Consider the following 14218-nt stretch of genomic DNA (forward strand, 5'->3'; position numbering starts at 1 on the left):
ATTTGATAGAGGTATACAAAATTATGAAAGATGTAGCTAGGGTAAATGCAAGCAAACATTTTCCAGTGAGGTTGGGTGGTTCAATCAGAGGTAATGGGTTAAGGGTGAAAGGTGAGAAGTTTAAGGGGAATGTGAGGGGATATTTCTTCACTTAGAGGGTCATGAGAGTGTGGAATGAGCTGCCAGCGCAAGTGGTGCATGTGAGCTAGATTTCACCATTTAAGGGGAGTTTGGATAGGTATATGGATGATAGGGGAATGGAGTATGATGGTTCTGGTGCAGGTCTATAGGAGTAGGCAATTTAAATGGTTCAGCACAGACCAGATGGGCCCATGCTGTACTTTTCTATGACTGTTACTAAGTTTCTTCTGTCAGCATTAGCATTCTTTGTTGTGTAAGAATGAAATTAGAAGCCAATTATAGAATACTCTTAACTGAAAGCATCCTAATTCCAATATACTAATTTGTTCAGCAGGAGATTGCCATTTGCTGCAGTTTATTAGTGTTAATTGGAATTGCAGAATAACTTCATTTGTTTTATGCAAAAAAAAAAATTGTCTCAAGTAGAATGTCACTTGCTAAGCTCTGGAAAATGTTTCAGTTTTATCTATTACTTTTGCAAGTTAACCTCTTTTCAATGTGATTGTTTGGAGGGCCTTCCATAGGGATTTGACCTGCCACTAGTTGCCATAGGCTCCTAGTCGAGGGCATCATGATAGATTAAATGCCAGTCTTTGCTAAAAAAATCTACTAGAATTAGCATTTGGCTTTTAGTGAGATGACCAGCAAGTGTTGTTCTTTCAAACCAAATTGCAAAATCCAGGTCAATGACTTGGAATTTTTATTGTGTTTTTGTACTTGAGATTCAAAGAAACCTGCATTTTCCATTCCAGGTATTTGCACAGATTTGATACTGAGTTAGAACAAATTGAATTGGCAAATAGCATTAAAGGCAGACAAGGAAGACAGCACCAAGCTCGTGAAGCCATTCTGAAACAGACAATTGAACGTGAAAGGCTTCAGTATGAAGAAAATGGTTTAGGTAAGACTGCTTATTACCATACAATACTAAGGCCTCCCATTTTATGCTCTAACATTTGGCAATTTCGTATGTGTTAAGGTTCGACAGTAAATACTGTGGATCTACAATGTTTCATAATTTGGACAGACCCCAGTAATCAACTTCAGATGCACTGATATATTCTTTTTGAACTAGAGATCAAATGGTGCTCATAATTTTAATATTCATTTTTTCTCTGATGCAACAATTGTGAGCAATTCAGCTTCACACATCTGTCCCTTGACCTTTATTTACCCAAATATTAATTTCCTTTTGCATGGAGGAAGTACAATGTTAGCATTTGAGTAGTATAATATGTGGCAATCATTGGACTACATTGACCTGAAGGTATGGAACGAAAAGTAATTACTGGAAACAATATAACTGATGGTTACTCGTGTCTTTCTTGCTATTCAGTTGCATCATCATGATAGTGTAGTGATTAATGTGACTGTTACAGCTCAGGGTGTCACAGTTTGGAGTTCACAACCCTACCATCTTCTGTAAGGAGTCTCTGTACGTCCACCCCCATGAATCCATTGGTTTTCTCCAGATCCTCTGGTTTCCTCCCACTGTGTAAAGTCATACCGGTTAGTTAATCAGTCATTGTAAAGTGCCCTGTGATTAGGCTAGAGTTAAATTGGGGTGGTCAGCATTTGCTGGTTGGTGCAGCTGGAGGGGCCTGTTCTGCACTGTATTTCTAAATTAAAAATATATATATCTGCTGTGTATGCTTGGACTGTGCAGTCCAAACCTATCTTGAGCACAGCTAAGCATTAATTTATATTTTGTTTTAGTTGTATAAACAGTACTATTAAAATGATGAAAAGCAGCTATATCTATCCAAATTGTTTAAAGATTTAGATGCAAACAAAATTTCAAGGCCTCTAGGTGAGTTTGTTGCTCATTTCAGAGACTATAATGGCTTAAGATAGTTTTTTTCTGTTAAATAGGAAGCAGATTTGTATTCGGGGTAATTGATCAACACTACTAACGTATAGGACAGTTTTTTATAAATGAATGTTTCATTTGTTAGTTTTCTTGAAATATTGTGGAGTAGAAATTAGCCTAAACTGATTTACAGATCTGAAATGTATACAGGGCATATAGCTTAATTTAGAACCCCGTCTTCATTGCAATTGTGGCTGAGTCCCATTTTAATAAGTGTTAAAATTTCCTATGTCTGTTAGACACAAGGCATCTTCCCAAATTTTAGTTGCACCAAACTGGGCTGACTGCCTCATTGACTATGAGCCTTGGGTAAGTTTTGGAAGGGAAACAGATGGAAGGCAGACTTGATTTTCTTTCAGCAGCTAAGTCTTGGGAGTGCTTCAAACCAACAAGAATCCTTGGCACTTTTAGGCTGCATATGATGATAAAATGTCCTTTTTGAATATTTTCTAAAAATATGGTAGAAGGCTATTTGGTCCGTTGAGTCTTTGCCGTCTTACTAATTTTCCAAGTATCCTCTTTTCCCCCACATTTCTTTTAGTTGTACCACATACACTAAACTATTTTGAATTAACAGCAACCAATAAATTACCAGCTCACATCTTGGGATATAGGAAGGAAACCAGAGCATCTTGAATAAACCCAAGTGGCCAGAGAGAAAACAGCTAACCTGCACACAGCACAAAAAGTCAGGTTGAGCCCAGCTCACTGGAAGTATGAGTAACAGTTCTTTCTTGTCTGTTTTTCAATTAGATCATCGGTTTTGGAAGAAGAATTTAATGCATTTAGCACTTGCTCTACTAAGCTATATCAAAATTCTAAAAAGAGTAAATAAATTGGCATTAGACCCTGTATTAATAGGTACCTGGTAACCAACACCTGCTTTGGATGAATAGCTAAAATGCCTAAATTTTACCTGATATGTTGCTGAATGTATTTCATATCCTTGAATAAAAGAAAAAAAGTAACACATGAGAACAGATGGCAGGCCATCCATCAGCAGTGCATTGGAAAGCAATGAGTAACCAAAACCTAGGAGTGAGCTTCATGAGAGTATATAATTGGCAGTAAATAAAAATGTTTTGAAATGAATTTACTGAAATACAGAGAGCTCGAAAGGTGTGAATAATGGGACTTTATTCAGAGATCAATGTGGTAAATGCTATTTGAAAGTTGTATAAGTTTGTGCTGAGAGGTAGGATGATGAGGAAAACCTAAGTGCTGTTAGTGCTGGTGAGGAAGGGGTGGGGAAAAATATATAGTCATCCCAGTCCAAACTAATATCCTTTAATTGTAGTTTTACATTTGGACATAATGGAACAAATTCCACTCTTTCCCTGTTTTCTCTTTTAAAAGAGAACAGAACTGAGTCGCTGTTGGTGGAAGTTAGAAACAGGAAGGGGTCAATAACTCTACTGGATGTTTTTTTATAGATCACCCAATAGTAACAGGGACATCGAGGAGCAGATAGGGAGACAGATTCTGGGAAGGTGTAATAATGACAGGGTTGTTGTGGTGGGAGATTTTAATTTTCCAAATATTGATTGGCATCTTCCTAGATCAAGGGGTGTAGGTGGGGTGGAGTTTGTTAGGTACATTCAGGAAGGTTTCCTGACACAATATGTAGATAAGCCTACAAGAGGAGAGGCTGTACTTGATCTGCTTTTGGGAAATTAACCTGGTCAGGTGTCTGTCAGGTCTCTCAGTGGGAGAGCATTTTGGAAATAGTAATCATAATTCTATCTCCTTTACTATAGCATTGGAGAGGGATAGGATCAGACAAGTTAGGAAAGCATTTAATTTGAGTAAGGGGAAATATGAAGCTATTAGGCAGGAACTTGGAAGAATAAATTGGGAACAGATGGTCTCAGGGAAATGTACAGCAGAAATGTGACAAATATTCAGGGGATACTTGCGTGGAGCTTTGCATAGGTATGTTAATGGAGAATAGACAGGGAAAGGGTGATGGGTTAGAGGAACCATGGTGTACAAAGGCAGTTGAACATCTAGTCAAGAAGGAAAGAAAAACTTACGAAAGGTTCAAAAAACTAGGTAATGATAGGGATCTAGAAGATCATAAGGCCAGCAGGAAAGAGCTTAGAAATAAAATTAGGAGAGCCAGAAGGGGCCATGAGAGGGCCTTGGTGAGCAGGATTAAGGAAAACCCTAAGGCATTCTATAAGTATATGAAGAGCAAGAGGATAAGATATGAGAGAATAAGACCAATCAAGTGTGACGGTGGAAAACTGTGTATGGAACTGGAGGAGATAGCAGAGCTACTTAATGAATACTTTGCTTCAGTATTCATTAGGGAAAAGAATCTTGGCGGTTGAAGGGATGAGTTGCAGTGGACTGAAAAGCTTGAGCATGTAGATATTACTCTTCATGTAGGGCATGAAGAGGATGTGCTGGAGCTTTTAGAAAGCTTCAAGTTGGATAAGTCACCGGGACCAGACAGGATGTATCCCAGGCTACTGTGGGAGGTGAGGGAGGAGATTGCTTAGCCTCTGGCAATGATCTTTGCATGATCAATGGGGACGGGAGAGGTTCTGGAGGATTGGATGTTGTTCCCTTATTCAAGAAAGGGAATAGAGGTAGGCCAGGAAATTATAGACCAGTGAGTCTTACTTAAGTGGTTGGTAAGTTGATGGAGAAAATCCTGAGAGGCAGGATTTATGAACATTTGAAGAGGCATAATATGATTAGGAATAGTCAGCAAGGCTTTGTCAAAGGCAAGTCGTGTTTTATGAGCCTGATTGAATATTCTGAGGATGTGACGTTGAAGGTAGAGCAATAGATGTAGTATATATGGATTTCATCAAGGCATTTGATAAGGTACCCCATGCAAGGCTTATTGAGAAAGTAAAGAGGCATGGGATCCAAGGGGACCTTGCTTTGTGGATCCAGGATTGGCTTGCCCACAGAAGGCAAAGATTGGTTGTAGACGGGTCAAATTCTGCATGGACGTTGGTGATCAGCGGTGTGCCTCAGGCATCTGTTCTGGGACCCCTTCTCTTCGTGATTTTTTATGTGACCTGGATGAGGAACTGGAGGGTTGGGTTAGTAAATTTGCTCATGACACAAGGGTTGGGGGTGTTGTGGTTAGTGTGGAGGGCCGTCAGAGGTTACAGCAGGACATTGACAGGATGCAAAACTGGGCTGAGAAGTGGCAGATGGAGTTCAACCCAGATAAGTGTGAAGTGGTTCATTTTGGTAGGTCAAATATGATGGCAGAATATAGTATTAATGGTAAAATTCTCGGCAGTGTGGAGGATCAGAGGGATCTTGGAGTCCAAGTCCATAGGACACTCAAAGCTACTGAGCAGGTTGACTCTGTGGTTAAGAAGGCATATGGTGCATTGGCCTTCATCAACCATGTGATTGAGTTTAAGAGCCGAGAGGTAATGTTACAGTTATGTAGGACCCTGGTCAGGCCCCACTTGGAGTACTGTGCTCATTTCTGGTCACCTCACTACAGGAAGGATGTGGAAATTATAGAAAGGGTGTGAAACCGCCTGGGTCGCCTCAGGCTCGCTCAGCTCGTTCTCACCCTCAGATACTTCCCCCAGGCCGTACCGCCACCGGCTCTTGTTTGAATTCTGTACCGGCCCAAAGCTGCTGCACACATCCACACAAGCAGCTCGAAACTCTGGGTGCATCGACAATGCCTCCAAACAATGTTCACCCGCCTCCTCCAGGCAGGCCCCCAAGCGCACCAGTAGGGTATTGGTCCTCTCCAGAACCGAAACGCTGCCCGTCTCAACAGTGTCTGGACACATCAGCATTAACGATTCACGAACGTCAGGCACCCCTACATTGGCCTCTAAGAACTCCATTTTCACTGACCAACAACCGTCGTCTGGATAATCACCGGCACTGGTACCCCAAATCTCCAGTGCCCTCAATGTCGTCAAGGGTAAATGCTTCCAATAACGGTTATAAAACAAACTGTACAGCAACTTAACTGGTGCCCCAGTGTCGAGGATGGCTTTCACTTGGCTTCCATCCATCCATAACGACACCTAAGTGCATGGTCCCTGTAAGCCTTCAGGAATAGGGTCTGTTCCTTTTGGGATTTCCGTGGTACATTGCTGGGAACGTGCTCCCCCAGAGACCCCAAGCCATTCCCCCACTGGGCCTCCCTCCTCTAAGTTTCCCGACACTTCTCGGATCAACTGAACAACTGAGGGAGTAGCTGATCCCCTTGACAGATCCCCCTGGCACTGCAAGCAATTTATCTGCCCCCCCTAGCCAAAAGGGATACCCTAAAAACTTGCCACCAATCTCCTGCCACAGATATGGTAAGTCCCCCAACTGCGGCATTTGACTTCCAGTCGAACCACACACATTTGCCCACAATTTCACATAACCGACAGCTGTCACCTCGAGGTAATTGTACCCGACAGTTCTAACAACGCCACCAGCCCGCCTACTCAAACTTTCAACCCGTCCCTGTCGCTTTCCCTCAGCCAAGCACTGCCACTCACCCAACAACTGAGAGGTCCACTCCGCCCCTTTAGGGCTAGACATTATCCCAACAACCGGGCGGAGCCCACCACTGCTGAAACATCCCAACCCGTCACTCCTCACTCTCCAAACAGTACGGACAACCCATGGTCCCACCACCATTTTGTCAGCACTAGTCGGAGCTCGAACAACGACCTCCAGGCTACCAACAGCAGCCACCTCACCCAACACACGTGCAGTGATAATCAGCAATCGCACACCCACAAAGGCACACCAGCTCTTTGCTGCAGACAGAATTTAACAGAGGGCGATCACACAGCTTCCACAGAAATCAATCCGGACAAGCACTCCACAATGTAACCCCTTGGGTCGCCTCAGGCTCGCTCACCTCGTTCTCGTCTAGGGGGAGCAGCCTTTGGCCCCGCCAAACTGGGTAATCAGCTGGTGTGGATGCTGTGTGATGTCCCCGCCTCGCCCAAAAACAGACAGTACACCTTATGCGATAAAATGATTACAGTTTATAAAGATTACTATAACTAAGTAATTAATAATGATACAGTATACGTGAAGGAAAAGAAAATAAAGAAAAGGCGCCAAACTTATCAAAGTCCAAACCACTTTGTGCACAACCATTGGAGCTCAATTACTGAAGTCTTCTGGCCACCATTCGATCCCCTCCGAACTCTCGACTTGCTGCTCAGGACCACCCGAAGTGGTCAACCCAGCACATCTATCGTCGTCTCCTCTCCTCAGGGTACCTCCCGGCCTTGGACCCCCGCTTGGGGTCCATTCCTCGCCCAGTTTACAGCATCGCGTCCTCTCTCTCTCACCCCCTCGCAGCGAACTCCCCAAAAGCTCGCCAACAATAGCTTACAGACTCAGAAGAAAGAACAACATTAATCTCAATTGGCTTACAAAGGAATACAATTCTCGTTATCAGTAAATTTTAACCCAAACAAGCTTCCAGCACTCTCTCGCAACAAAGAAGCATTCCTACTTTTAACAAAACAAAGAAGTCATTTTGTTTACATACACAGTAACAAAGAAAAAGAAGAAACACCCTTTACAGGTGCAGAGGAGATTTAAAAGGATGTTGCCTGGATTGGGGAACATGCCTAATGAGAATAGGTTGAGTGAACTTGGCCTTTTCTCCTTGGAGCAGAGGAGGACAAGAGGTGACCTGATAAAGGTGTACAAGATAATGAGAGGTATTGATCATGTGAATAATCAGAGGCTTTTTTCCCAGGGTTGAGATGGCTAACACAAGAGGGCACAGTTTTACGGTGCTTGGAAGAAGGTTCAGAGGAGATGTCAGGAGTAATTTTTTTATGCAGAGAGTGGTGAGTGCGTCAAATGGGCTTTCGGCAACGGTGGTGTAAGTGGATAGGATAGGGTCTTTTAAGAGACTCTTGGATGGGTACATGGAACTTAGCAAAACAGTGGCTATGGGTAACCTTAGGTAATTTCTAAGAAAGTACATGTTTGGCACAGCATTGTAGGTTTTCTATGTTTCTATGTAACATCGATATCCTGGGTGTCATGCGGTTGCAGATGGAAGAGGTGGGTTGGGTGGGTGGAAAGTTTGCTAGTAGTGTGCTCTTTCCATTGTGTCTGCTGGCATCTGAGCAATAAGAGGTAAGGGGAGAAAAGGAAAAGAATGATCACAGACTTGCTGGAAAGGATGTCTGACTGAGTTCCGTTTAGAAGATTAACCTAATATGGTTTAGTGACTGATAAAACAAAATGGGGTTATTTATAAAGTTGAGTAGATGTAATGTTTCATTAGATCTGTCTGAATGGTTTCTGTTAATTGTATTGATTATCTACTTTCATTTTATTTTTCATTTATTTTAAACTGACAGTCGATAAAAGTAATAAATTTCATAGCCAGATATTTGGCAGCTAATTTCTAATCTAGTTATTTTTCTGTGTTTGTGATAAATAGAACCGTTTTTTTTCCACTTGTTAAAGAAGATCTGAAGAAAACAAAACATTTTCCTTTTAGTTCTTTATGATGAAGACTCCAGCACTGAGAGGAAATTAGTATTTGTTCTTTATTATTCTTGTGGTATTGGTATAGTTTTGAATGATTGGGAATTGTCACCGGCATTGAGGTCTGCATCAAAAAAATAAATTGCTGGAATGTATTTGGAATATAACAGTGTTCTTGTATCTGTATATGCTGAATTTTTAATGAATAGTTTTCATGCTTCAGACTTTCCATTCTGTAGCAGAATCCTGAGATACAGTAAATAGTGCCTTTAGGTATACTCATGTCCACCTGAATAAACATAAAGCTTGGCTGAAGGGTTTTGGCCCAAAACGTCAACTGTTTTCTTGTCCATAGATGCTGCCTGGCCTGCTGAGTTCCTCCAGCATCTTGTGTGTGATGCTCGGATTTCCAGTATCTGCAGATTTTCTCGTGTTAATGGCTTTTATCGTTGTTTTTTCACTTTTAGAAATATGGACGAGCCTTTGTCATTTAAAGCTTAAACCTGACCTTCATGGAAGAATGTTAATTTATCAGATTTCATTGTTGGGCAAGCCTCTTTTTAATTTGAATGTTTTCTGTCATTTTAGAATTCTTTTATGGCAATTTCCTTTGGGGGAATGCAGTTATTATCTCTACCTTGATTGTGTCATTCAGTTCCTTTTGATATGCTAATATTTGGTTGATATGTTTCTTACTGCTTGTTCATGCCTTGATGATTTGGTCTGGTTGATAATTTTCTTTTGCAAGCATTTCTTCTTCTTCAGTTCACCTTTTATTTTACCTATTGTCCCCTGTTGATCTATTGGCACTTGTATTTGCAGACCAAATATATTTTAGACTGAATTAATGAATCAGTAATGAATCTGCAATCTAATACCTGACTAAATTAGAATGTTCCATTAAAATTCTTCAGTGGAATGTTTGTATTAATCTTAAAGAAATAATAGCCTGGCCTTTCATTTTAGCTTCAGTTGTGCATAAGAATGATGATTTGAAAAATTCTGTAAATCATAACTTGAGGAGAAAACAATTCTGTCTTGTTTCTGTCCTGAAGTGATTATTTCTAAATATGCAAGATAAGATCAATATTTTTGTAATGGATGGGTATTTTTGATTGAATCAATGTCTGCAATATTTTCTGACTGTCTAAAAGTTTTATTTAATTTAAAATTTTCATCTCTGCAAAAAACTTAAGTCAAAGTTCTATCTGCCTCACCTCCCTTGTCAGATTTATTAATGTGTGCATAATATGTTGCTGGAAGTGGAAATTTAACTTGAGGCAGAATTTAATTTCAATATAATGTATTGGCTAATAGTTCCTTACAATATGAATTACCTTTAAATTTAAAATGATAAATATTTGACCTCCAAGCTCACCATATTTGTAATGTCTTGTGTTGCGAGTAAAAATTAAATACTTCCCTTCCAGACTCTTATAAATTTGATGTCAGGGGATCAAATTCTGCACAAAAGCATGCTTTTCTTTGTCTTGATTATCTTTCTTTTGTATTATTCTATGTAATGTTAGCATAGCTTTTACTTTAAAGGATATTGGACATAAAGAAAAATCTAGTGCAGCTGAATATGGGCCACAAAACCGCATACACATTTATAAAATGTTATTCCTCGTTGTCAATACACATCATTTATCCTGCCTTGTGTAAAGAATTAAAATGAGGTTGGCACTTCTTTGTAGTACAAAATGGTGTAGACTTAAGAATCACTCAACAATGACTGAGCACTTGCGTCTTAGCATAATCTATTTACTTATGTTAAAAAAAATCCCACATTTTGAGTCTCAATTTATTCCATACTAAAAGCTATACAGAAATGTACCCACTAAATATCAATATAATTGCCATTTCTGGAGAATGGCATGTACTCATACCATTTATGTGAATCACTGGAAAGGGAATTTGATGAGCAATTATCCTTTGACATGCTGCCTGCCTAATGTTTACATATTCGTTTGGTAGCATTAAGGATTTCTAATTTCCTATTTTTGCTCAGATAAATAGATTGCTTGCATTAACTGTGCTCTTTCTAAGTGTCCATCTATTAAAGTGAAGTAAGCTTTTCTCCTGAATGGTAAGAGTGTAAAGGAGGAGCAATACAGGATTAGATCAAAGTAGTTTTATAACCATTGTATGGGAAACTCATTTTTTGATAATTTTGGCATACATGTTGCAATGCTAATATTGTTCTGCTTTAAAAACATTTAAAATAAGAAAATTACAAAATTAGAAAAATCTACAAAATTACAGTCCCAGATTAGATACCGGTTCCATTGTTGAGAATTATCTGTAAACCAACATTTTCATATGAGCAACTCAGTGAGGTTGATTAATATTTTATTTATTGTTTTCCGTGTAAGTCACAATGATGTAGAATCAGTCTTATGTCTAATGACTGGTTTCAATAGTCTTGGAGTATCAATAGTTGTTACATTGATTGATGAAGTGCTATATAAGAGATTGCCATGTCAGTTTCCAAAACAAATTTCTTAAGTGGCCTCCCACTGGGAACCATCTGCTATGTTCTTAAAGACAATAATTTATTAATCACTGCCAAATTTTACATTTTACTTCCAAATTCTACGCTGTGGTGGTTGCATGTAAAATTGGAAGACGAGTTATATTTTTTTGAATTAACCAGTTGCTACTTCCCAAGAAGTTTATATTTCTATAGATAACTTTCTTTTCTTAAAAGTAGTTTAAAGTTGATGGGGGATTTCCATAAGGTCTGATATCCATAAGTAGGCCTTTCGTGACCCACGGAGCCACTGTGTAGAGAATCTTAATGTTTACAAGGTCCTAAAAATGCATTTAATTGCATGGTCACTCAGATAATAGTATTGAAAGTTTGTTCAATCCTTTCTGCCTTGACAGGCAGTTCTTTCTCTATATTCACTGCTATTTGCTTAAAACAAGTAAATCCATTAATAAGCCTCTTTTTTGGATTCTAGAATTGGTAAATTTGAACATCTTGTTTATTCTGTAAGGGTGCTTGATGCTTGAGTGCTGCCTTAATAGCTTTTTGTTGGCCAGAGTAAAGAAGCCCGTGTCTTTTGCCACTCTTGGTTTAAACGTGTTAAATGCTTGCCTTCTGTACCACAGAATGGTGGCCAAAACTGCAGAAAATATATTAAATATTCCATTTGGAATTAAAATGTAAGATTTGGCAGTGATTGATAAATTTAACATTTCTTTGAAAGAAGAGAAAATGCCTTGTAATTTTTTTAAAAATCATATACATTTGACTTACTGTGTTTGTTCATTCCACAGAGATTCCTGATATTATCAATGTAAAGCACCTAAAAGTCTTCAGGTATGTTTATACTGTATTAGAGTTTGTTTCCTCAATTTTCAACCAACAAATTTAAAGATATAATAAGCCTTGAGAATTGCCTCAGTAATTTGTAGTCTGACATCTGAGGACTAGTTATGGATTAAAATATAGTGAAATGAAATTTCTTAACAATTGTTTGAAACATCTTTTAAGATTGGGTGGAATAAATAACAGAAGTAAGCCACATGGGCTTCCTGGGTTGCAGAAGTCCAACTTGAAGCAAATTCCTCTAAGTTTTAAGTTTTATCAAGATAGGACAGTTAGTTATAGATGTACAAACTAGTTACCTAATGTATATGTTAATAATTGGATAAAGTATACATTCCATCAGTTTATGTATAGAATATGATAGACAGACAGACATACTTTATTGATCCTGAGGGAAATTGGGTTTTGTTACAGTCGCACCAACCAAGAATAGTATAGAAATATAGCAATATAAAACCATAAATAATTAAATGATAATAAGTAAATTATGCCAAGTGGAAATAAGTTCGGGATCAGCCTATTGGCTCAGGGTGTCTGACACTCCGAGAGAGGAGTTGTAAAGTTTGATGGCCACTGGCAGGAATGACTTCCTATGCCGCTCAGTGTTACATCTCGGTGGAATGAGTCTCTGGCTGAATGTACTCCTGTGCCTAACCAGTACATTATGGAGTGGATGGGAGTCATTGTCCAAGATGGCATGCAACTTGGACAGCATCCTCTTTTCAGACACCACCGTTAAGGAGTCCAGTTCCATCCCCACAACATCACTGGCTTTATGAATGTGTTTGTTGATTCTGTTGGTGTCTGCTACCCTCAGCCTGTTGCCGCAGCACACAACAGCAAACATGATAGCACTGGCCACCACAGACTCATAGAACATCCTCAGCATCGTCCAGCAGATGTTAAAGGACCTCAGTCTCCTCAGGATATAAAGATAGCTCTGACCCTTCTTGTAGACAGCCTCAGTGTTCTTTGACCAGTCCAGTTTAGTGTCAGTTCATATCCCCAGGTATTTGTAATCCTCCACCATGTCCACACTGACCCCTTGGATGGAAACAGGGGTCACTGGTGCCTTAGCCCTCCACCAGCTCCTTAGTCTTTTTCACATTAAGCTGCAGATGATTCTGTTCACACCATGTGACAAAGTTTCTCACGTCTTAATAAGCTGGTAAGGAAGGTGGGCTCTGTTGTGGGCACAGAACTGGAGAGTATGACATCGGTGGCAGAGTGGAGGGCGCTGAGTAGGCTACGGTCAATCATGGAAAACCCTGAACATCCTCTGCACAGCACCATCCAGAGACAGAGAAGCAGCTTCAGCGGCAGGTTGCTGTCAATGCAATGCTCCTCAGACAGGATGAAGAGATCATTACTCCCCAACGCCATTCGGCTCTACAATTCAACCACCAGGGGCAAGACATGTTAAGTGCCGGGGTTAAGACTGAGCTTAGGTTACCACTCAATGCACTTTAGTAAACTATTTAAGAACTTTTTAAAAGCTATTTATTAATGCGTTTTGGGAGGGTGATTTTAGATGCATATCATATTTATACTGAGTTAAATACTGTATGTAATTAGTTTTGCTACAATAAGTGTGTGGGACACTGGAAAAATGTTGAATTTCCCCTTGGGGATGAATAAAGTATCTATCTATCTAGCCCTATACTCAGCCTCATCTCCCTTGCTGACGCATCCAAATATGGCAGAGTCATCAGAAAACTTCTGAAGATGGCAAAACTCTGTGCAGTAGTTCAAGTCCAATAGGATGAGCATTATTGGGGGCGGCACAGTAATATTCTGGTTAGCCCAATGCTTGATGGCACCAACGACCAGGATTAATTCCTGCCGTTATCTGCAAGGAGTTTGTATGTTTTCCCTGTAGTAGCCATGTAGGTTTCCTCTGGGTGCTCTGGTTTTCTCTCACAGTCCAAAGATGTGGGTAGGTTAATTGGTCATTGTAATTTGTTTCATGATTAGGCTAGGGCAGGGGTCGGCAACCTGCGGCTCCGGAGCCGCATGCGACTCTTTCAACTCTGTGCTGCGGCTCCCTGTGGCTTTGGAAAATAAATGATGAGTATTTAATTAAAATGTATTTTATGTTAGTTTGTTAGTTTTTGAAATGTAATTCTAAATTTGAAGATTATGGTGATCTTGTACAATCTAAATAAAACGTTGTGGCGCCCCATTTCCTGGCACATCTGAACTGGCTCACAATTAGCCAGCGTTCCGGCTAAGGGTGATAGCCTACGGGGGTTTGTGAGTACGTGTCTCTTGGAGCATCCGCGCCCACGGGGGGGCAGATTGAGAGAGGCTTAAAAGCAAGGCTGTGTAGTTCGAATAAAGTTATCTTTGACTGCAGTTTATCCACTCCGTGTCGTTATTTTAGCGCTGCGTGTAGCACACCGCTACAATGT

General features: G+C 40.0%; 1 protein-coding gene across 1 annotated transcript in view; it reads left to right on the top strand.

Moving 5' to 3' along the window:
- tma16 (translation machinery associated 16 homolog) overlaps positions 1-14218 on the top strand; it is a 39554-nt gene that overhangs the window by 18432 nt on the left and 6904 nt on the right. Inside the window, exons 6-7 of the mRNA XM_059963465.1 lie at positions 894-1042; positions 11756-11798. Of these exons, the coding sequence (XP_059819448.1) occupies positions 894-1042; positions 11756-11798 (192 nt within the window). The remainder of the gene's footprint in view (positions 1-893; positions 1043-11755; positions 11799-14218) is intronic.

Source organism: Hypanus sabinus, chromosome 3 (genome assembly GCF_030144855.1).
Source record: "Hypanus sabinus isolate sHypSab1 chromosome 3, sHypSab1.hap1, whole genome shotgun sequence".
NCBI lineage: Eukaryota > Metazoa > Chordata > Chondrichthyes > Myliobatiformes > Dasyatidae > Hypanus > Hypanus sabinus.